Here is a 23,051-nt window from a genome sequence, read left to right as displayed (position 1 = left end):
TATTATGGCTAGGAACTAAACTCTCATCATGGTGTAATAATCAAGCAGGAGCAATCATTTTATGCCAGAAAATATCTCCCAGCATGATGGTCTACACTTGCACTGCCGGTTTGTATCTGCGCAATATCATGAACTCTATGCTACCAACACTGTATTTGAATGGTTTTGAGATTGGGGTTAGGGAACAGGTAGGTTAGGGCGATTACAGCTTCATATCACACTACACTAGGCTGGTTTTAGCTGGTCGACCAGCCTGGTTTTAGAGGGGTTTGGCCTAGGCTGGTTTAAACTGGATTTTTCAGCAAGGCGATAACATAACCCTCAGGCTACTTATTACATGAATGACCAATGACCAGTTTCTGCTAAATGAAAATCTTTGGTTTACCAAAATGTGTATGTACATTTTCCAAGGCTGTGCAATTACATCTACATAAAGCAACAAAAAATGTTTGATAAATGCCATAACTGGGCACTGGTCCAATTTTCTGTAAAAAAAAAAAAAAAAAACAGTGGCACAGTGCCCTCTGCTGACGGCTGAGCATTGATCACTATGATTTAACAAACTAGTGAATGAGCTCAATAATCTTATGCAGTTTATACAATTTAGGAAATACTATATAATACATAAGATCTCTGAGCTTTTGTCTGCTCATTCATTAGTTTTTTTTAATTGTACATGAAACTTAAGTTCATATTGTCTTTGACTATCTGATTATCACAAATATTGTAGTTTACAACCTCCAAAAAGACCATTAATTCAGTAGAAGCCAAAGACTTCACTGATCTTTGAAAATCTGTTTAGTGCCTGTAGATTTTAAATTAAAAATCACACAATCAGGACTTAGTAAATGTCGAATGTAGGGCAAGCTACTCGCTCTTTTTAAAACAATCATTTATAAACAACCTCTTAACCCACTGATTTAAAGTATTTAGGAAGATATTGATTTTGTCATCTTTCAGAAATTAGACTTAATTTCACATTTCAGGTAAATGGAAAACAATTAGATATTTACATTTGACATGGATATTTACATTTGAAAATAAAAAAATGAAAAAGTTTAAGGCCTTAATTTGTGAAAAAGATAACTATGAAGAGCAGCACCAATTAGATTTCATGTGGATTAAGTAGAAGAGCACATTTTCGTCTTTTAGACAGGCTCACAATACATCCTCTCCAAACCACAGTCTAGTCTAGATGTGCTGTGAGCACCCCATTAAGGAATGTGCATTTAAATGTGAACCCCATTAGCACACACTCATATCATTCCTCTTGCAGGTGCCAGACATGAAATACTGCCACTTCAGTTAAATGAGAGTCAGTCAATGAAGTCACTGCATCTTCTGTGTAACAATCAGTTTCACACAAACGTGCCAATCCCCGGAATTAGACATTAACAAGCTACAGCTATAAACTTAAAGTGACTAAAAGCTTTTCTACTAGGTGTATTTGCTTTATAACAGCACAGGAAATGACCATTATATACTATCCTTATTCCAGACAAACAAAACATATCAATCACGGTAAAACTGGCAGGACAATTGTTACTTTCTTTGAGTTTCGTGTTTCCTAAAATTTATATGTGCTGCTGTAAGTAGTGCAAGATGAATGAGTAAACAACATATTTATTAAGAAAGCAAACCGAACACATGACTTTACTTCCACTGTTTATTTGTTGGCGACTTTACATGTTTAGAAAAAGAACCCAAGGATTTTTCCTCCTGTGTGTTTTCGTCTGGCCTCTTCGTGGTCCATGATGCCAGCTGAGGTTGTCAAAACGATGAATCTGCAGAAAAGACAAAAAGCATGACCAGGCAGTCCAAGATGGTTTGCATGTATATTTATATAGATGGTGCTGCAGAAATGATTCGGCACTAAACACAAATCTGCAAGATAAATGTCAATATAAACACAAAACAATAAAAGGATTCTTTCACAATATAGCGGCTATATTTTTTATGAAAATGTAATGACTGACCAGTAACAATAAGTATTTTGCACAGATAGTTATTACTCTTTACTGAAATTAATTCTTATCTTAATGTCGACAACTGTTAAACACAAAGTTGATTAATGTGGATTTTATTTTAAGTTATTTTAAAAAAATTATATTCTTAAAAATAACTAGTATAATGTAAATTCAATGAAGGTAAATTGCAAAAAAACTGAACAATTTATTCCTCCTTCAAAAAGGTTTTAAGGGTCTTTAGACCAGTGTTTAAATTTGACAAGACTGATAGTACAAGAGCTTTCAGAAAATGCAGTGACTAGACTAATAGTAATGAATAACTATAATGCACAGCTCTTGTTTACAAAAAATAAAGGTTGTTCATTCTTGTACAAAGAGAACATGTAGACAAACATGTGGACAAATCTTAAGTCTGATTGTATTGCAAGTTACTTGACTATGTACTGTAGCCAACATTCAATTTCTAGTTTATAGCTAAAACTTATTAAAAAGCAAATCTGTAATAAGAATGCAAATCATAGAAAGCAGAAGAGCCCAGCTGAATGCTCTAGCACGAAACAATGGAAATAGTTAGCGAATGCTAACTACATTTAAAATATCAGCCATTTTGATATGTAATTCTAAAATTATCCAGAGTTGTAGGCAGCAAATAGTGTAGCTGTCAGATAGTTTAGACACTTATGCAGAAAATGTATTCCACTCCGTAAACAGCCTTTAGAGTTAAACCAGTCACAGCTAATGTAATTATTAAACTGCTCAAAAAAACATCATATAGTGTCAATTACTTACCCGAACTGTCTGGACGGGAGAAGGTTGTTCTGCCACTTCTCCAGATCCTTCAACTGCACATCAAACCGTGGGCTGATGACGCCACACTGCATTAGAGAAATTAAGAAACATTTGAGTGCTAAAACTCACTGTTTCTGTACATACATCATCAGCAATCAAAAGGTAGAGTCCAAGATGAATATTTATATTATAAAGAACCTAATAACTTCTGCAAAGTTTGTCATTAGGACAATCTAAGCTATTTTAAAAATGTATTCCCAGCAATGCTTACTGCCTGAAAGATCGAAAACCAAACAAGAACAGAAGAGACCTTCAACCTTAAACAAGCTTTTTTTGTGGATACTTGCACATCATTAGTTTCATGCAGAGGCAGAACAGCATCCATTTCAAAAACTGATCAAGAACCCTCGTATAGCAATCCGCTAAATTTGACATGAATTCTCTCAAACTGTTGTTGATGCGCATGACTTCACCCTAAGCTGGAAAGGTGTGTACTGAGCAACTTTTAGCAAAAGGTTTGTTTTGGTTTGTTTCAAATAAAAGAGTATAATTATATAAGTTTTTGTATGTTCAATTACATTTACCTGTTTTGAAATACTGTGCGATATCTGTTTTGACCTAATCTCCACACCACACTGCTTTTTATCTAACGTGTGACTGTCTTAATTATGGTTGTGAAAAGAATATTTACAATGGCATAACTTACAGTCTTTTAAGCACCAGCGATATTCATCACACTACCATTTTACTGGGCAGAAGCCATGGAGAAGCCAACTATTAACCAATGACAGTAACTGACTAATGTTTGCAAGAAATATAAACAGCAAATTCATTAAACAGCATTTTTAAATACAAAAGGCAGAAGTGTTGTATGACATACCAGTACTAGAAAAGTACTGCAAAAAAAGTACACCCAGCTTCAAGACAGGAACCTTCGAAACTTATCGTACAAACTTGCTTTTCAAGTCTGACGCATGTGCATAAATGGAAGTTATTGGAACAATAACAGTGGCTTTGATTAATAATTTCATTAAATGAGCGACAACACTGGTACTTTATAAATTACAGAACTTTTATAAGTGGTATTTGAAAAGTTAGTGCGAGACCACTTAAGACCCTGCACAATATAGAGGTACAAGAAAACATACAAGAATGAGAAAAGGCATAGGACAAACAGCTTCAAAAATATCACTTATGATACTCGTAAATGCACCATCTGTATCAATAAGGTGCAATAATTTAAACTCATTTGCCATGCATTAGTGTTGCAAAAATACATTGTATATACAAATTTGACCAATCAATGGGGCCTTCCTATCTCTACACCCGCATTCCAAGTAGGTGTTAGATCTGCCAAAATGCGGACCTAAAGCTTCAGAGGAGAGAGCTGAAAATAAATACTAATGGCAGGAGTAGAAACCAGACCTCCAAATGGCTGCACCATAATAGTAATTAAAAAAACATTGCTTATCGCATATTATCCCTCCTATTATCATGCAGACTTAAGACGTACACATTAAAATGAATTAAGCACGACCACATTCGAGCTTGATGGTGCTCTTGTGCTGACACACCTAAACAGAAAGTGCCTCTACTGCAGCATATTCCATGCAAATGATTAAATACATGAAGAGCTACGCACAAAAGCCCATCTTGTTGAATATTCTCAAACGCAGTGTATATACTGTTTGGTTTATGTACACATTCGGGATGTCAGTCAGTTATTTGGATCTGTACAGCAAGAAGCATTTCGTGATTTCGTATTTCGTCTTTTTTTCTAGCAAGTTATCAGCATTGTGATATTTTAGTAGTGTTAGGGCTGTGCAATAAATCGAAAAATCTGTTTCGATTTTGGTTTCTAAGGATTATGAAAAAACATTAATTGATAAAATGATTATTGCATCATGTACCGCCGCCTTTCTAGTTGTGCACATTTGTTGCTCTGTAAAGCTCAGTTTCACCTGAAAATGACTTAAAGCATGTACTGTAACTTTTGCAGCATGGGATGCGCATCGTTCATTGATGCACATTTGAATCATTCATTTTTTTAAAAGCGCAAAAGAGATCGCATGCTGTTGTTTGTATGCGCTCAGCCTCAGAGACGAGCAGAGCACACACATCTAAAGTCATCTTAATGTGAACGCTTTAATAGTCAAATGTGTCAAAACGCATGTTTAGTGATTATTCATATTAACCCTCATTTATGTAATAAACAAATGAGTTGAGAATCAAAAGACATGTGAAAGTGAAACCATAGATCAGAACCATACTGCTCTTAAAGTGACAGCGCGCAATATTCCTGCTGCCGACTGTTTTTATTAATAATTAAACAAAGGACAAAAGGACAAAATCACTCACTGCTTTTGACTGAAGGACTTTTGTAGTTATAATTGAAGTTTTTTATTGAATCTGTCTCTGTTTATTGAACAAATCTGAAGTTTGTTTCTTATTTTAATTTTTTCCTCCCTGTAAATAAGGAAAGGGAATAACTATATATACAGTTGAAGTCTGAATTATTAGCCCTCCTGAATTATTAGCGGCCCTTTTCCCCCAATTTCTGTTTAATTGAAAGATTTTCTCTCAACCCATTTCTAAACATAACAGATTTAATAACTCATTTGACAGTACATAATATTTTAGTAAATATTTTTTAAGATACAAACATTCAGCTTAGTGCAATTCAAAGGCTTAATTAGGGTAATTAGGCAAGTCATTGTATAACAGTAGCTTCTTCTGCAGACAATCAAAATATATATTGCTTAAGGGGGCTAAAAATATTGACCTTAAAATACGTTTCAAAATATTTAAACCTGCTTTTATTCTAGCCAAATTAAAACAGACTTTGTCCAGAAAAAAAATATGTAGGAAATACTGTGAAAAATTCCTTGCTCTGTTAAACAGCAATTGGGAAATTAAAAAAAAAAAAAAAAATGTGTGTGTGTGTATATATATATATATATATATATATATATATATATATATATATATATATATATATATATATTCACAGGAGGGCGAATAATTTTGACCAACTTTGATTTTTTTTCCCATAATAGAGCAGCCTTTAGTGTCACATTTAAGTTCTAATTTTGCCATCATGACAATAGTAGTACATATATATATATATAAAGTGAAGCAGATTGTGAACAGTTTAGCCCAGGGGTGCCCTAACATGATCCTGGAGGGCCGGTCTCCTGCATGTTTTAGCTCCAACCCCAATTAAACACACCTGATTAAAGTTCTTCATGTTCTTCAACACACCAGCTAACAAAGTTCTTCTCAAGTACACTGGAGACTTCCAAGCAGGTGTGTTGAAGGAAGTTGCAGGACACCGGCCCTCCAGGACAGAGTTTGGGCACCACTGGTTTAGCCAGACAGTACAACACACACACAGGGCTCACACAGTTAACTTCATTGTGCTGCGATGTAAGTCACACTCACCTTGTTCAGCCTCCCTGTGAGATTGACTACAATTTTCCCGGCTCTGTGATCATCAATGATCTCAAATTCACCAATGTAACCTGCGGAGATCACACAATGAGCTTGAGCAACTTGTTTGACAATAAAGCTTCAACATGACTGAATTCTTCAAATATACAAAACTAAATGTGTAACTCACCATGCTTCATCATCACAGTCAGAAAGCGTACTATGACTTTAGAGCAGGGCCTGAGGAGAACCTGGCGTTTTCCACGTTTCTCAGCATTATTGATGCTTTTCAGCGCATCAGCGAGAACGTTCATGCGCACCATGATGCCTGAGGAGGAACATTGCAGGATTAATACAATATACAGTCAATATTTCAGTCATGCGGCCTCATATAGCCACTGTAATAGCAGATATACATCAACAGAGTAGACGTAAAACCACGAGTCCAACTGTGGTTCGAAGGAAACGTGAAGTAATGCTAGTTTAAAGCAAACCCCGGTTGAAACTTTCAGCCATCATGAACGCTTAACGTTTAAGCGGTGCGTGAATTTACTGGCAAATAACTGCTACGTAAGCTTGTCTTCAACCTTGACGTTTCGACTTCAATGAAACACATGTTTGTGATTTAAGATTAGCCACCGGAACTATTGACAACTTTAGTTTGACTCGTGTTTGCCTCTCGGTATCATGGAAAGGCATTACAGAGCGGTGAAGAGGTTGAACACTCATGATTAACAGGGAAATTTATCCCTTCATACTGACGGAATTGGCCAAATGATTCAAAAATGTGGCGCTTTTGGTGTTCGTGAAGCTACATCTCGGTCTCACTGTGGATGATGTGTGGCGATGTGCGTGATTTTAAACAGATTACACATGCAATGAAGAATCCTGAACCTTACCAGTTCTGCAATATGGCGGAAAGAGGAAGGAAGAGGGGCGCGCGGTGCGATTAGGGAAAAATGTACTCTCGCGAGAACGTAGAAGGACGCTGTGTGCTGACGCGTCTGTGCGACTGCCCTCTATTTGTTTGGAGCGCCGTACAGAAACATCTTCATGCTTTTATCTGTTTGTAAAATATTTCTTATTTCGCATTTTTAAAGATTTTCTTTGTTTGTTTTTCTTTATAGCCATTTTTTCAGTCCATTACTTGAGTCTTTTATTGCAATGCAACGCCTTTAGCATTAGAATAAATAAACTGAGCCCTATTTTACAACTGTATTTGACAAATTCTCAAGTGCACCAGTATTTTCTTAATGTATTTTTAATTAAAATTGTATTTATATATTATATATTCATTTTGAATCTTTACAAACGTGTTCATCTTCTGCAATACACGTCAGTTCTATAAATAAGGGGACACCATAAACAGTGTGTAAGGGACTTTATTTATGTAGTGAAATATTCCTATTATTCAATAATTCATTTTACTTCGGCTTAGTCCCTTTATTCATCAGGGGTCGCCACAACGGAATGAACCATCAACTTATTCAGCATACGTTTTACACAACAGATGCCCTTCCAGCTAAAACCCAGTTGTGGGAAACATCCATACACACTCATTCTCACACACACTATGCAAATCTCCACACAGAAATGCCAACTGACCCAGCCAGGACTCGAACCAGTGACCTTCTTGCTGTGAGGTGACAGTGCTAATCACTTAACCACCATGTCACCCTATGGGTCAATTATTATTTAGAAAATGTAGTTTATATTAGGTTACATTTTCACTTTATTGAATGTTTAAACATGTATTTACATATTTTAATCAAATGTTTTTGTTTTAATTGTGCAGAATTCCGCAGATTTTCCACAGATTTTTAGACCATCATTAATTCTGTTTATTTACTTGAATAAATGTGTGTAAATCTATATTTATTCAGTTTTTCAATTCAATTTAATTACAGTAATATTATTGACTAATATGAAAATTTTCATCTGATTTATGTACAATGCAGTTTGTACAGTAATATTTTACTGCAAATGTCACATACATGATGCTGGAATTGCTCTTATATGTAAAACATTTATTTATTATGAGTATGTTTTTTTATTTGATTTTGTATTTTTACAAATATGAAATAATTTGTGTTGCCACAATTAATCTATTAAACACATTTTAAATGTATAGTGTTTAATATATTAACATGTAATATTTATGTTATAATTTATCTATTTCTACACAGTCGAAAATAGTTTTAAAACAATTGGCATGGTCAAAATATATACAACAGTCAGAGGAAAGATGTTTTTTATTTATTGCACCAATATTTTAAAAGTTTTATGAATGTTCCTATTTTCCTATCTTAGACTACCAGTGTTGAGGGCCTCAAGACTATTTAATGAGAGCCACAAGATCAATTAATATTGTAATGTTATTTATTTAATTCTAAAATCTGTAAAAACAAAGTCAAATAACAAGTAGTATCATACCACAAGCATGTGAGCAATTCCATGCAAATATCTTCATAATTCTATGCTGGATAAGTTGGCGGTTCATACCGCTGTGGTGACCCCTATAATGTTGATATATACTTTCTATGTGAATTTATGTTTTGAGGTTTTTACAGCAAATGTCACATCGATAACGCTGGAATTGCTCATTTATTAAATAATTAATATATGTTTATATTATGCCTGACTCTCTATATATTTTCAGAACAAAATTATAGGTAAAACTGTTTAATATCTTTAATAAAAGTTTTTAAGTATTACAAGGAGCCTTGGAGTCAAAAAGTGTAGGAGCTCATAGTATCCTTCTTGAAAAGTGTATTCATACAAACATGTAAACTTACACATAATTAAATCAGACCAAACACCATGCATGCAACATTGTTTAATCTGTTGATTGTTTTGTGAACGCTTTATGATCTCAACAGACTGTGATTAGTTTTGTCTTGTAAGTTAGTACAAAAGTAGCAGCTAACATTATGCTTTAGGTAAAAACAATTCAGAAACATGAAATGTACTCAGGTCAGGATTTTATCTGGTCCTATAGTGAGCTAACAAACGCAGGATTGACAATCAGCTCTAAGTGCAATACAGTAATCAACATAATGTCATGGTCTGCGATGGTTAATGTCCATTTTGCTGGTTCTTCAGCAGGAGGTCCATGTAGGCTCCATCAATCAGATCCTCCTCTTTCACCCCCAGGTCCAGCATCAGCTGATTGGCGATGCTCACTCCTTCTTCTCTGCTTTGGTCTTCTTTCATCACCACCTCCAGCTCCATGAAGTCCCCCAGACCCTCCACAGAGTCCACATGCACCCTGGTCTGTCCCACCATATACAGCCTCCTCTCCTTCTTCACCTGGCCGACCTGCCCTAGCGCGTCCGTCAGAACTTTGACCAGCCCCTGTGAGTCGTTTGTGGGAGTTATGGAGTAGTTTGACAGCTTGGGTCCTTCTGTGTCTGGCCTCTCATAGAAGATTAGCTGTCCTGTCCCGTCCTGCAAGTCTCTGAGCTTCAGGCGTCCCGCGGGGACTCTGAAAAACGTGTCCTGCTGACGGATCACCGTCCCGTCCGAACCGCTCAGCTCCTTTGCACGCTGCGTGAGGTAACGCATGTCACGCAAAACGGCTTTAATCTCCACATTTGACGGCATGTTTACAAAACAGGTCTATTATAAAAGAGCACTACAGTGTGTTTTCGGTATGAAGACGCAGTGCAATGTAAGTGCTCTCGTGTTGATTTGGCGCGCTTATGCACAAAGCTGTGGAGCGCGTGCGTACTTGTGGTGACGCTTTTGATTCATAAAAGTGACTCGAATCTTTTGAATCAATTTCCGAAAAATAATAAAACGAGTTATTTTGCAGTAAAATGTCTTGAACTGGTTGAGTTTATCGTGAATTTGGAAAATTACGAATGCGTTTTATACCGACATAATATTTACGAATTCAGCAATCAGAAACCTACAAGATTAAATAGTTAATATTATGGAAATGGAAGTTAAAAATGTTTTATCTACAATTTAACTAAGTTTAAAAAAATAAACAGACTAAAGTAAAATTATATAAAATTAATTTTGTTAAATTATTATTATTATTTTATTATTATTATTAACGTTTAAATTTTCTAAAAGTTTTCCTCACAAATATGACATTTATTTATTTATTTATTTATTTTTGTTTGTTTGTTTGTTTGTTTAATTGTTTATTTGTTTATTTATTTGGTTTGGTTTACAGCTTGGGATAACAATAAAATGGCAATAATAATAACAGCCAAACAAAACGACAAACAAATTCATGGCTTTACTACTGTATAGTCATTCATATTTTTGCAGTTAAACTAATTTCAATGTATTTAAATAGATCCAATCTTATGGATTGAGCTATAATTAGGTAGGATGAACATGAACGATTCGTTCACTTCATTCCAATTCATACACACGATTCGAACAAACCACCACTCCAACGCATGCGCATCTGACGTTTATTGCTGTCACTATCATGGCATAAGTCAAATGTTACGTGGCATTTAAATGCATTACAAATGAAATATTAACACTACTTACACTACTTTAGTGTGTTGAAATCTTTAGGAAAGCTCTAATTTATTAGCTATCGCAATAGCACATCACTCACAGCGGATATCAGTGTAGTTCGTGTCCCTTTGGCTTTCCAGAGACATGTTTACATCCCAGACCTCCTCCTTCCAGGAGTCCATAGACGTGGATGAAAGAGATGCAGACTTCGACAGCGAAGAGATCGCCGGATACAGCCAGAAAATACAACAGATTAACAGCTATTATGCTATATACTACTACCAGAGCACAAGGTATAGTGGTTTACCCTTGTAAATTGGCATGGGATAATAAGCTAACGCTGTGCTAAGAAGGGTGCACTGCAAGTTTCCAAAATGCTAGTTTTTGTAATTCTTGTCTCTTTTGCGCTTATATGGAGCATTATGAGATTTATGCTAGGACTGTTATGTCCAGGTTGCGAATTACAAGGGGGGGTTAATGCTTGATCCCCCCCTGAAGGACATCAAAACTATGTTATGAGGGGAAAGAGAAATAATTTGCTCTGCTTTGTATTTTATATAATAATGTTAATACATGTAAAATAATGTTAAATTAATATTTAAATAAAAATTAATAATATAAATATAACTTTGACCACCCCTATAATGGTTCATACCACTGTGAATGCATCATAACGATAATCAGTCTGCCAGAAAAAAACCTAGACCTAGAGCACTGATGTGAACTTAACTATTCACAAGACGGTTTTCTCGTAAAATAGTTGTTTGTTTCTACATATAGCCTAAAAATAAAGTCAAATTAGATGCATGGTTTGACATACAGTAACCTCAGAAGTAGCTAATCGGATACTGTAGGTCAGAATACACAAAACATCCCACAAAACACTGAAAACTTAAATACATTTTATTAATAAATTAGGTGTAATTCAAACAAATACATACATTTGATTTACAGAATCATGTATTACAAAAACTAACATTACTGGAAAATTTGACCCCTCCACCCTCCTGATCAATGGACAATTCGCACCCTGGTTATGTCTTGTTAATCGAATGCTTTTTTCTATATTTGAATTGCTAATATGAATTAAACTTGCTCTTTCATGACCTCAAATATCTTTAATTTGCATAGTTTACATTAATGGGTTAGCCATAAGAAATCATTGTATGAATTGACCACACAGCTATAGAAATAATTCAGAGACCAACTGAACAATTTTAGTTTCTCTGGATTTATTAGATGGGGATCATTTCTTCTAAATCGCAAATTAAAAACAATGTTATTTAGAGAAACTTCTTGCTCAGAATAACAAATGTAGTCTTTTGTGTTGTAATTGAAAATCAAGGTTATTTCTCAAATCTTGCTCTCTTAACTACTCTGAAGTTAAAACATTGGCTAAAATTAGATATAAAATCTGGAAATTGCACCATTTTGTTATTTTGGGGTAAAATGCTTTAAATTACATTGTTATTTTAAATTTAAAAAGTCATCTGTAGTTTACATGTTAAAAATGTAAATAATAAATAAATCCAGAGAAACTGGAGGTAAACTCTTTATTAATATTATTATTATTACTATCTATATTATCTCTATATAAGGGGTGTTAAACCCTGTTCCTGGAGATCAACCTTCCTGCAGATTTTAGCTCCAACCCTGATCAAACACACCTAAACCAATTTATTAGGACCTGAACAGCACTTAATAATTACAGGCAGTTGTAATTGATATGGGTTGCAACTGAAATCTGCAGGAAAGTTGATTTCGAGGAGCAGGGTTGGTCACCCCTGCTGTATATGGACACTATTGTTATGGATATAAGAAAAAAGAAAAGAAACGATGACCATGTAGGCCAATGAGGACACCGGGAGATCATAACATATATACATATATATACACATACATATTATATACACGTATAACACATTATCAACTACCCAGATCTGAGGCTTCTGGAGAGAGTGTGGCATGGAGCCAGAGGAGATCGGACTCAACCACAAGTCAGGAAGACTTTAGGTAAAGAGGGTCCATCCGTCATCAGTCATTACAGTCCCGTGACTTTCAGTGTTGTTATGAAAAAAGAAATCATGGCATCGATCAGAAACCTCTCTCAGGATTCTGCGTCTGGCTTTTCATCGTGTTGGCTTGCACACGTCATCAAAAACCATCCGAAATAACCTGTCTAACATCCATCCTCTCTTTCTGTCAGTATGTGTCACTGCTAGGGGCTGCTGCTGATTCTGTTAACAGCATTGCTTCATTAACTGATTTTCTGTCTGCTTGTTCTTTTAGTCCTTTCCTTGTTGGTGTGATGGTTTGAAAGTAATATATATTTTCCACTCTAAAAGTCTCACGCTGCTGGATGCCAGTTTGCCATCAGAGGCAGAGCCTGAACTGCGAAGCTACATCTCCCGCAGGCTGAGCAAGGGTGCTCTGCTGGGGGGTATGGGTAACATTGCCACTGTGGAGCTAAGGTGTGTTATATATCAGTGTTGTTAATGTCATTGTCAATCATTTTCACACATTTCACCCAATTTTGATGATCAAAAATTGGTGGTTTAAATATTTACTCTGGTGAAAAATGTGTAATCATAAATGAAGTATTAAAAATTTACAAATTTAGATCGAAATAAATTTTAAATAATTTAAAACTATATACAAAATAGGAATGAGGCTTAAGCAACTAACTATAAAAAGCTGAAATAAATAAATACATATATAAACATATATAAAATATACTAATAAACAGTTAAAATTATAAAAATGGCAGAAGCAAAAAAAATTTTTTTTAATTAATAGCGACAATTCAGCCAAAAACAAAAATTACTATTAGCATTTATTCTCCCATAAGTGGTTTTAAACCTTTATGAGTTTCATATTTCTGTTGAACAGAAGATAATTTGAAGAATGTTGGTGGTTGGGACTCATTGACTTCATAGTAGGAAAAAAATACTATGGAAGTCAGTAAGTGCCAGCAAGCAACATTTTTCAAAGTATCTACTTTTGTGTTCAACAGAAGAAAGAAGAGTTTCTTAGGTTTTGAACAAGTTGAATGGTGGATAAATAATGCCAAATTTTTCATTTTTGGGTGAACTATATCATTAATAACATCAAGTACTATATTGACACACATTCTAATTATTTATAAATAATACCAAAGTAAAATTGAATCATATTTAGGCAGTTAAAATAATGTAACACTAGTCAACTAACAAAATATGAATATATTTCCATTACTCATTGTTTGTTATTGTGTTTTACTGCAATATCATCATATATATATATATATATATATATATATATATATATATATATATATATATATATATATATATATATATATATATATATATATATATATATATATATATATATATATATATATATATATATATATATTAATATTAATGACATTGTTTAGAAAAAGTAATGATTGCATTGCATGTCATTTGTGTTTTTGTAACTGATTGAATGATTTAACTGTGTTCCAGCATCCCTGAGCAAGCGGTGGGCTGTTACTGCTGTCTGCTGGAGCAGGACAAATCTCCAGAACAGCCTGAGGCTGATGGCAACGGCTGGGTGGTGTGTCTCCTCGGAGGATCAGAGAAGGGCCTGAATCTATATCCTTATATAACATAGAACTGAGCATTAGACTGCTGGAAATTCAGCTCTGTGGATTAAAGAACGAAGCCACATCAAGGTTTTCTGCTGCATTTAAAAGCTTTGCTCTCTTAATAACATGTGTTATTATCCTTAACCCTGCACACCTTCAGAATCGAGCTGGACAAGTATGTTCAGGGTTTGCGCAGTTGTTTGACTGTAGAGGTGAGGAGAGTTTTTTAGGTAATCAGTCATGATTTTTGGTAGCACGCTTCTTTTGAAGTCTGTTTACTGTTTATTCCTGTTAATGTGTGGTTACAGATGTTAAATTTGGAGACGGAGGTCAGGCCCTACCTGAATCGCTGGTATGAGGAGTCAGTTATGCACATCCACAGAGTGGTTCAGCTGTTGCAGGCCAACATTGGATACCTTCTGCATGCTGTAAGAAAACACTGCTGTTTACAGTACCTGACAAAAGTCTTGTCATCAATCTCTGTTGTTAGAGCAACAAATAATACCCTGACTTCAAGTTGATCATTTGGAAAAGTGGCAGAAGGTAGATTTTTCTGATGAATTCATCTGTTGAACTGCTTCCCAATCATCACAAATACTGCAGAAGACCTATTGGAACCCGCATGGACTCAAGATTCTTACAGAATTCAGTCAAGTTTGGTGAAGGAAAAATCATGGTTTGGGGTTTCATTAAGTATTGGGATATGTGAAAGATCTGCAGAGTGGATGGCAACATCAACAGCCTGAGGTATCAAGACATTTATGCTGCCCATTACATTACAAACCAAAGGAGAGGGCAAATTCTTCAGCAGGATAGCGCTCCTTCCCATACTTCAACCTCCACATCAAAGTTCCTGAAAGCAAAGAAGGTCAAGGTGCTCCAGGATTGGCCAGCCCAATCACCAGACATGAACATTATTGAGCATGTCTGGGGTAAGATGAAGGAGGAGGCAATGAAGATGAGTCCAAAGAATCTTGATGAACTCTGGGAAGTCCTGCAAGAACACTTACTTCGCCATTCCACATGACTTTATTATTAAGTTATTTATGTCATTGCAAAGTCATTGCACAGATGTATGGATCCAGTCATCCAAGCTTATGAGAGTCATACACAATATTACTTCTTTTTCCACTGCACCATGACTTTATAATCTATACTGTACATTATTTCTGTTAAGTGACAAGACTTTTGTCTAAGCAAAGTTAGACCTTACTGTCCTAATTAAATAATTAAAAATCAAGGCATGATAATATTTTATTTTGGTAAAGTAAGTGTAATCTACAGGCCTTTGCCTTTCATACAAGCCACTTCTGATACCAAATGATCAACTAGAAGTCAAGTTATTTTTTGTTGTTCCTAAAACGTGGGTAGGCTTTATATAAGTAACCTTCAAATAAAAGCCGCACCACATTTCAAATGATAACAAATACGATTTATACCGCTTTTCCACTGCACGGCACGAGTCATTACTGTTTCGGGGGATTTTTCCACTGTGTACAGTACACAGTATATTATTATTAAATTATGCTAATGGCATTGCAGATCACTGATTGGACAGAAAATCTGTGTTTCTAAACTTGTGACAAGAGACAGATTTAAATCAGTAGTCAGCAACAGTTACTGTAGGATCCTTTTAAATGTCATATAGTCATATAGGTCCAATATTTGAAATTGAGACATATTCTGAAAGCTGAATAAATAGATTGTTTTGATTAGACAATTAGACAACTATTTGAAAATCCGGAATCTGAGGGTTTAAAAAAATGACCCAGAATGATGTCACGGCATGTAGAAGTGGCAAAACTATAGTGATATGTTTACATTCCCACCTACTTTGAAGTTGAGTTGTATAATTCACTTAAAAATGGCTTTATATTGCAGAAAATACTGTACAGTTTGCATTAAATCAAAAGGTTAATAGGTGTAACACACCAGTAACTTCTTTTCAGGCTTTGAGTCACAAGCTTGTAGAGGTCATAGGAGCAGATGAGAGGACAAAAGCAGATACAGCAAGGTAAGTGAACTAAAATATAGATAGTTAAATAAATAGTTTACTCATAATTTTAGTGTTAAATACTTTTAGGCATTTTAAAATTTATTTAAACAGGGACAGTGTACAGCATGACATGATGTGCCAGAGTTAGCTATAAAGCTAATTTTCATCTGTAGTCCCTAGGCAGAAAGTTGTAACAAGTTTAACAATATAAAAAAAGTACAATATCACTTACAGTACAATACATCATAGTCAATAAAATCAAATCAAATCAATGGTTGCATATTTGATTTTCTTTAAGGACAGTTTAAAAAAATATTAAAAGTGGTACTCTCTCGGATATGCACTGGTATTTTTGCAACTTGATCCATTGTCTTGATTAGATTTATCAAAGCAGCAAGCTTGCAGGGTTTAGTCCAGGAAGACACCACTACAGCCTCTCTCTGCAAGGCCATTTCAGAGGATTCTCACACTAACTTGATCATTAACTGCTCAACCAGTCCTCCAACACTAATCAATGAAGGTCAGTGTCGTCATCAGCATCGTTAATAAATCTAGTCACTCTGCATTCATAAATGTGTCTATTTTTTGATAATGTTGTGTTGGTGTTTTCACCTCTGCAGTCAGTAACAAATTCTGCGATGACTGGATCCAGGCCTTCCTCAATGCTGCAGAGCGATTTAACCCTTTCCTCCTCCGGCAGATCCTGGAGAACTTCAAACTTAAGGTTAATCTGCTTCTGATTTTGTAATAGTAGCCTCATGCACAGATAATACATGTAAAAGTTGCATGGCATTCATATTTTCTGTTGTTTGTTCAATTAACAGTGTGTAATATAAGAGTAAATATTTTAAAACAAATTTATAAAAGATACATTTACTTTATCTGGTTAAATTGTCAGAATAAATACTGTATCAACATAGCATTGCTGAAAAAAACAAGTTTAGCATGCCAACTTGCCAGTAGTTAAATTGTTATTTATAAATAGCCAATATAGTCAAAAATAGCCAATAGTGATAAGATAGTTCACCCAACAATCCTGTCATCAATTACTCATCTTCATATTGACAATTCATCTTTCTTTTAAGGTTTGTAACAGCATGAGGGTAGGTAAATAATGACAGGATTTTGATTAGGCTTGAACTGTCCCTTTAAATTCTGAAGATTTGTTTGCAGTATTTTTCTCCAAGGAATTGAAAACATTTGCATTGTGTTGTCTTAAAGGGGTGGTCTACTACAATATCATATTTAAAACTTTAGTTGATGTGTAATGTAGCTGTGTGAACATAAACAACATCTCTGAATGTAATACGCTCAAAGATCATTGCAAAGGGAGACGTTGGCTTTTACAGAGTTAGCTTAGCAAAGCCTACAGCGAACGAAGTTTGGGAATACAAAAAAATTAATCCGGGTTAGTGAGATTCCAAACACTTCAGGTTACACGCGTTCACTATGCGCAAACATCGCGTGCAGTGAAGGGGCGTGGCCAGAGGAGCTGTAATGTTATAGCAGAGAAAGTTGCTATTTCCACAGAGCTTCTTCTGTTTCTGTGTTTAGACTTCCAAAGGACATGACTCAAAGAGAGAAGTGCTTACAATTTAATTTTAATTATGTTCCATAGAATTAAAAAAAAAAGATATAGCATTTGACAAAGGACAGCTTCCAGATTCTCTCCCAGCTCAGTGCTGGATTTGGCTAAAAACTCCTCCAAAAAAGGAGCAGCTCCAACAAGCAGAAGCTGTGGATTGTGAGCCACAACCTGTAAGCATTTTTATTTGTTAAAATTGATCTATTAGATGCATAGTTTCTAGCGTTAATGGTATATTGTAGCAAGGACGTAAACAAGAATGTAAACAACAGGAAATGCGGTTTGGCACCGCTAACAATTTAGCTACAAATTCATATTTATCAGTCAAACTGCTGTAAACACCCACAATCTTCACCAGAGCTGCAGTGTCTCTCTGTGCGGCTGCTTTCCATTTTCATTTTCTGTCTGATTCAGGCTCACACTGACACGGATACACTGACTAACAGTATTTATACAGCAGAGGCAAAGTGCGTGCTAGTAAAGGCACGCCACTTTCTGGTGATGTGGAGCCTATCCGCGAATCACCACACATTATGTTAGCTAACCAATCAGAGCCTCTTGAGGGTGGGCTTTGGAGGAAGGCCTTTCATTTTCACGTTAGCTAAGTTGCTGTATATAATCAAAGTAAGATATATGAAAAAATAACATGATTTTCTACAAATGAAGCATGAGCACACATTGCTTTGCATCTTATAAACACAACCAAGCCTTAAAATTACACTCTGGACCACCCCTTTAAACGCAATAAAAACATGACCAAAATGTTCGATTGAAAGAAGAAATGTCCAAATGGCTTTTTTAAATCCTTATTTTTGTTTGGAAATTTTATAAACCATTAAAATTAAGAATAAAGAATATTGACATTTCATTCAAACCTAATACTGTATACATCCCTAGTTATTCCACATAAAATATGTGATAAGAATTTTGATTTGATCCATTTTTTCCACACTTTTGTCCTCCATACAGGCCATCCAAGACATGAACAACCTGAAGCGCTTCATCCGTCAGGCAGAGATGAGCCACTACGCTCTGTTCCGCTGCTGTCTGTTCCTGCAGAGCTGTGGAAACGGTGATGTGCTGCTGCAAAACGCCCGAGCTGAACACAGCAACCTTCCTGAGGCCTGCGGGATCATAACCGTCCTGGAGGAGTTCCTGAGTGAGCAGACACAGGCCTAAAAGTACTGACATCTCAATCACTCTCACTTACACTCACTCAACTACTGTATCTGAAACCACCTTTGACAGAGCTCTCTAAACTGCTATATTGACCTGCATTCAGTAGATTGTACTGTTGTTTACCTTATAAAACGTTGGTCAGCTGATGACAAAGCTTACTGTAAAAAAAATATATATATATAAAAAATATAAATTAATAATAAATAACAATTAAGAGATAAAAATTCCATGAAGACAGATTTGAGATTAAGAAAATGATGTGATCTAGATATTCTATCCAGTGAAAGCAGCTCCAAAGCAGCTGTACGCTTCTCCCTCTTCAATGTAATCCAGATTTCGACTCCCTAAAATCATCGCAGTGTAGTTAACATTTTGCGCAACCTCAACAATCTTGAGTAGAAAACACTAATCATAGTCCATTAACATCTTGTATGTTTGAAGTTAAACAGAGAAAAAGCAAACTTGCAACTAATGAAATCAATTGCTGCTGATGATGAGGATGATGTTGATTTGGGGGATTAAAAATTAACCAAACAGATCCCATTAAAAGGACCAATGAAAATGAAATCAGATTTAATTTAAATATTTGTTGTTGTTTTTCTCTATGTGTGTATACGAATAGAGGACTTATTTGTGAGAGCTGGTTCAGGGATATAGTGTATCTGTGTAGCAGTCATTGCTTTGAAGATTTTTTTAAATAGGAAGTACATTATTGAAAGCAAACTAAAATCACATTATCACGAGCTATATGCCAATTAAATTAATTATCATCATGCTGCAAATGTTAGTAGATTTTAGCAGGAATGTGACAATGACCTGCATTTGCTGTTGTATTTTTTGTGTGTGTGTGATAAAGTGGTTAATCTGATAAACTGCATTGTTTTGATTTTATGATAGCTATGTCCTTATTTGGTGGTCCAGATTTTGTTTTCGTACCAAGGACAGACGGAATAATCATAAATTCAAATATCAGATGTAAATATAATGCTCACGAAATCACAGAGTTGTAAAAACTAACATTTACCTTAAGTGTATGTGTGTGTGTATATTGATATATATTGATCCAGCTGTATAGTGGCAATAATGTATAATTATCATAACGTGTGGTTTGCTTTCTTGGTCAGATTAGACAAGATTGTACTGTGAATAATTTGTTCCTGAAACATTTCAGTTGTGTGAACATGTAAGAATAAAAAAAAAATCAACACTGTCATTTGAGTTGCTGTTCATACGTTTAGTCAAGCACACATTGAAAAACACAACATATTACAAACATGGGAAATAATCACAATCTGTCTGTCAAATACTTGTAATATTAGTCTGGAAAAGACATTTATAGATTGTAGCAGGCTTTTACATTATTACCATTATGATAATAACAGTGAGAGGCTTGAATGATGGAAACAATCATTTTTTACAACAATAATTACGTTTTACAGGACAAATCAAAGTTGGGTTTGGCACAATTTCTGGCGTATCTTTACAACTATTTCTTAAGTCTGTATAATATTTATATATAAACTGAATATAATTGAGTCACCACATGAATAATGAAATGCAGCAGAAATTATAAATGCTAAATCAGAAAGTTCTTAAAAGATTAATTTTTAATTCTGATGTTATTTACTCATCCCCATGAGACCTTTGTTCATCTACAAATGAAGATATTTTAGATGAAATCTGAGAACTCTCATCCTCCACAGACAGCAATTGTCAAGAGTTGTTCTGTCCAGAAAAAGGAACAAAAAACATTCTAAAAACATTCCATGACGTGACTGATGAACGAGCAGCACAACATGAAAGCATTTCTACATAGCTGTCTAGGATGAGAGAGCTCCTGGATTTCATGAAAAATATCTTAATTTGTATTCTAAAGATGAACAATGGACTCAGAGTATTGGGAAAACATGGAGGTGATAACAGAATTTTCATTTTTGGATGAATCAATCCCTTAACAGTTAAAATCTACATAAAAACACATTTAAATCTATGTAAATATATGCTTCATATAAATATGTGGCTGTTAAAATACATCCCTTCTGATTTGTTATGACTGTCTATATGGTGGATAATTTGTGCCAGCAATATTTCATTTTGTCTGAACAGATTTAGTATTATAAAAGAGCTACAGTTTTATACTACCTTGATTAATCCAGCTGCTTTAATCTATTTATCTTAAACACGAATAAATGGAAAGATTAGTAATCTGTCTGGCAAAGTATTCCTTCAGATTTTTGCTATAGTTGAGATGTGGGACTTAAAGGCACAGGGACACCGAAATTAATCTGGGCACATGGACCGCAGAAATGGAATAAGATCTCAATGGGAATTTTGGTCTTATTTGTACATCCTTAAAATAATATGGAAGTACTATCTCACAGCAGCTCTTTTTTGTATTTCTGCTTCAAATCAAAATGAAAGCGATTTTAAAATATATTTTAGCTATTTTAAAAAGCATGATTATTACACACATTGTATTTTTTATATATATATATATATTTATATATACAGTATATATATATATATATATATATATATATATATATATATATATATATATATATATATACACACACACACATATACACACACACAAATATGAATTTCAATTATACCACCAAATAATCAAATATACAGTCAAGCCTGTAATTTTTCATACCCCTGGCAAATTCTGACGTAAAGTTTTTGTTTAAATGTAAATAAAAGCTGAGAAACTTTTTTCCATGATGCCTTTTTTTACATCATCTTATTATATTTTGGGAGAAGCCCGTTTCATTTCTGGTCCCTAATAAATGGCTGGTTATATGAAAGTATTAAGTCAGAGTTTTCAATAAAGGTCAGAATTTGCCAGGGGTATGAATAATTTTTGGTTTGACTGTACATATAAAACATAAACTTGATCAATTAAGGAAAGTTCGAATTCGTAGTGTGAAACAATTTGGATACTGGACATTTGGCCATTTTATAAAATGTGTACCACTGGTAGCCTTTCTATTTTTTTGTTAAATGACTGTCATAATAATCATCACAATCAATCTTATTTTGTTTCAGCTAAAACATTTCATAAACCCATCTATAGTGGATTTTTTGTTACTCCAGCCACTGTTGTTATTATTAGTTTTCAGTTGTTTTTGATTTGCAAATTAAACGATTGTAAGCACAAATCTGATTTTTGGCCAAGATCTTCTTGGCTGAAATTCAAAGGACATTTTAAATCTACAATCATGACAGGGAGTTATCGGTTTGTGTTCTCCTGTTTCTCCCCCTAATGGAGGTGTGGCATGTTTTTCCCTGTGTTCATCATTATAATCAAATTTCTGCTGAAATTGTGGAAAAACCTGAAATTTTTGTTCCAATTTAGTGACATTATAATATACGTTTTTCTCTCTGTCCTCTCCATCTAAACTGAATTGCTGAACACTTGTTTTTGAATTGTCTGTTTGAAGTTTATCTCTTTTATGCAGCAACAGCTGTATTTGTCCACCTGCTAAACCAAGCTCTTTCAGGTATGGTTTTGTAAGAGTCAGAAGAACAGGTCCTGTAACCTCTTCTTTATAAAGCTTCTGTGTGTACTCTGGTTTAAGCCCAATGTCCTGTAACCACAAACTGACATGATTTTCATTCCAATTTGAACAGGGTATGAAACTGTAGTCTAGAAAAGAAAACACAACAAATGAGAGGCAATTTATAATGTGCATTAAAGGAAATAACCCAGATTAGATACTATTCAATTCAAGTTTATCTGTATATTATTACATTACCATCAAAATCAGAAAAAGATCATGTGTGAGTAGAGCGTATCCATGCTGATCTCCAGTTATATGCAATATAATATACTTTTTCAAAAATGTGATATTCTATTCTGCTTTTTTATTAGTTATGACAGATTTATGTCCTCCTGTTTATGTACATACAGATATTTACAGCGATTTAAAATATATGAACAAAGTACAGAATGCTCAATTTTTAGATTAGAAATTTTCTGAGAAGTAAATCCGTCATGTTGAATTATAA

General features: G+C 34.6%; 2 protein-coding genes across 2 annotated transcripts; one reads left to right on the top strand and one right to left on the bottom strand.

The window, feature by feature from the left end:
- Positions 1 to 1,652: 1,652 nt before the first annotated feature.
- Positions 1,653 to 7,132, bottom strand: rps15a (ribosomal protein S15a). Its single transcript, XM_056453509.1, has 5 exons — positions 7,085 to 7,132; positions 6,376 to 6,513; positions 6,198 to 6,277; positions 2,757 to 2,842; positions 1,653 to 1,784 (listed from the first exon to the last, which is right to left on the bottom strand). The coding sequence occupies exons 2-5, from the start codon at positions 6,506 to 6,508 to the stop codon at positions 1,691 to 1,693; spliced, it is 393 nt and encodes a 130-aa protein (XP_056309484.1). The 5' UTR covers positions 6,509 to 6,513; positions 7,085 to 7,132; the 3' UTR covers positions 1,653 to 1,690.
- Positions 7,133 to 10,604: 3,472 nt separating this feature from the next.
- c3h17orf75 (chromosome 3 C17orf75 homolog) lies at positions 10,605 to 20,250 on the top strand. Its single transcript, XM_056453508.1, has 10 exons — positions 10,605 to 10,960; positions 12,606 to 12,680; positions 13,013 to 13,138; positions 14,156 to 14,284; positions 14,432 to 14,489; positions 14,586 to 14,705; positions 16,227 to 16,291; positions 16,654 to 16,793; positions 16,894 to 16,997; positions 18,828 to 20,250. Exons 1-10 carry the CDS (start codon positions 10,812 to 10,814, stop codon positions 19,035 to 19,037), a joined length of 1,176 nt encoding a protein of 391 aa, XP_056309483.1. The 5' UTR covers positions 10,605 to 10,811; the 3' UTR covers positions 19,038 to 20,250.
- Positions 20,251 to 23,051: the final 2,801 nt, after the last annotated feature.

The sequence above is a fragment of the Danio aesculapii genome, chromosome 3, assembly GCF_903798145.1.
Source record: "Danio aesculapii chromosome 3, fDanAes4.1, whole genome shotgun sequence".
NCBI lineage: Eukaryota > Metazoa > Chordata > Actinopteri > Cypriniformes > Danionidae > Danio > Danio aesculapii.
The sequence above is the reverse complement of the archived record's forward strand: the minus strand, read 5'-3'. Positions and strand labels throughout refer to the sequence as shown.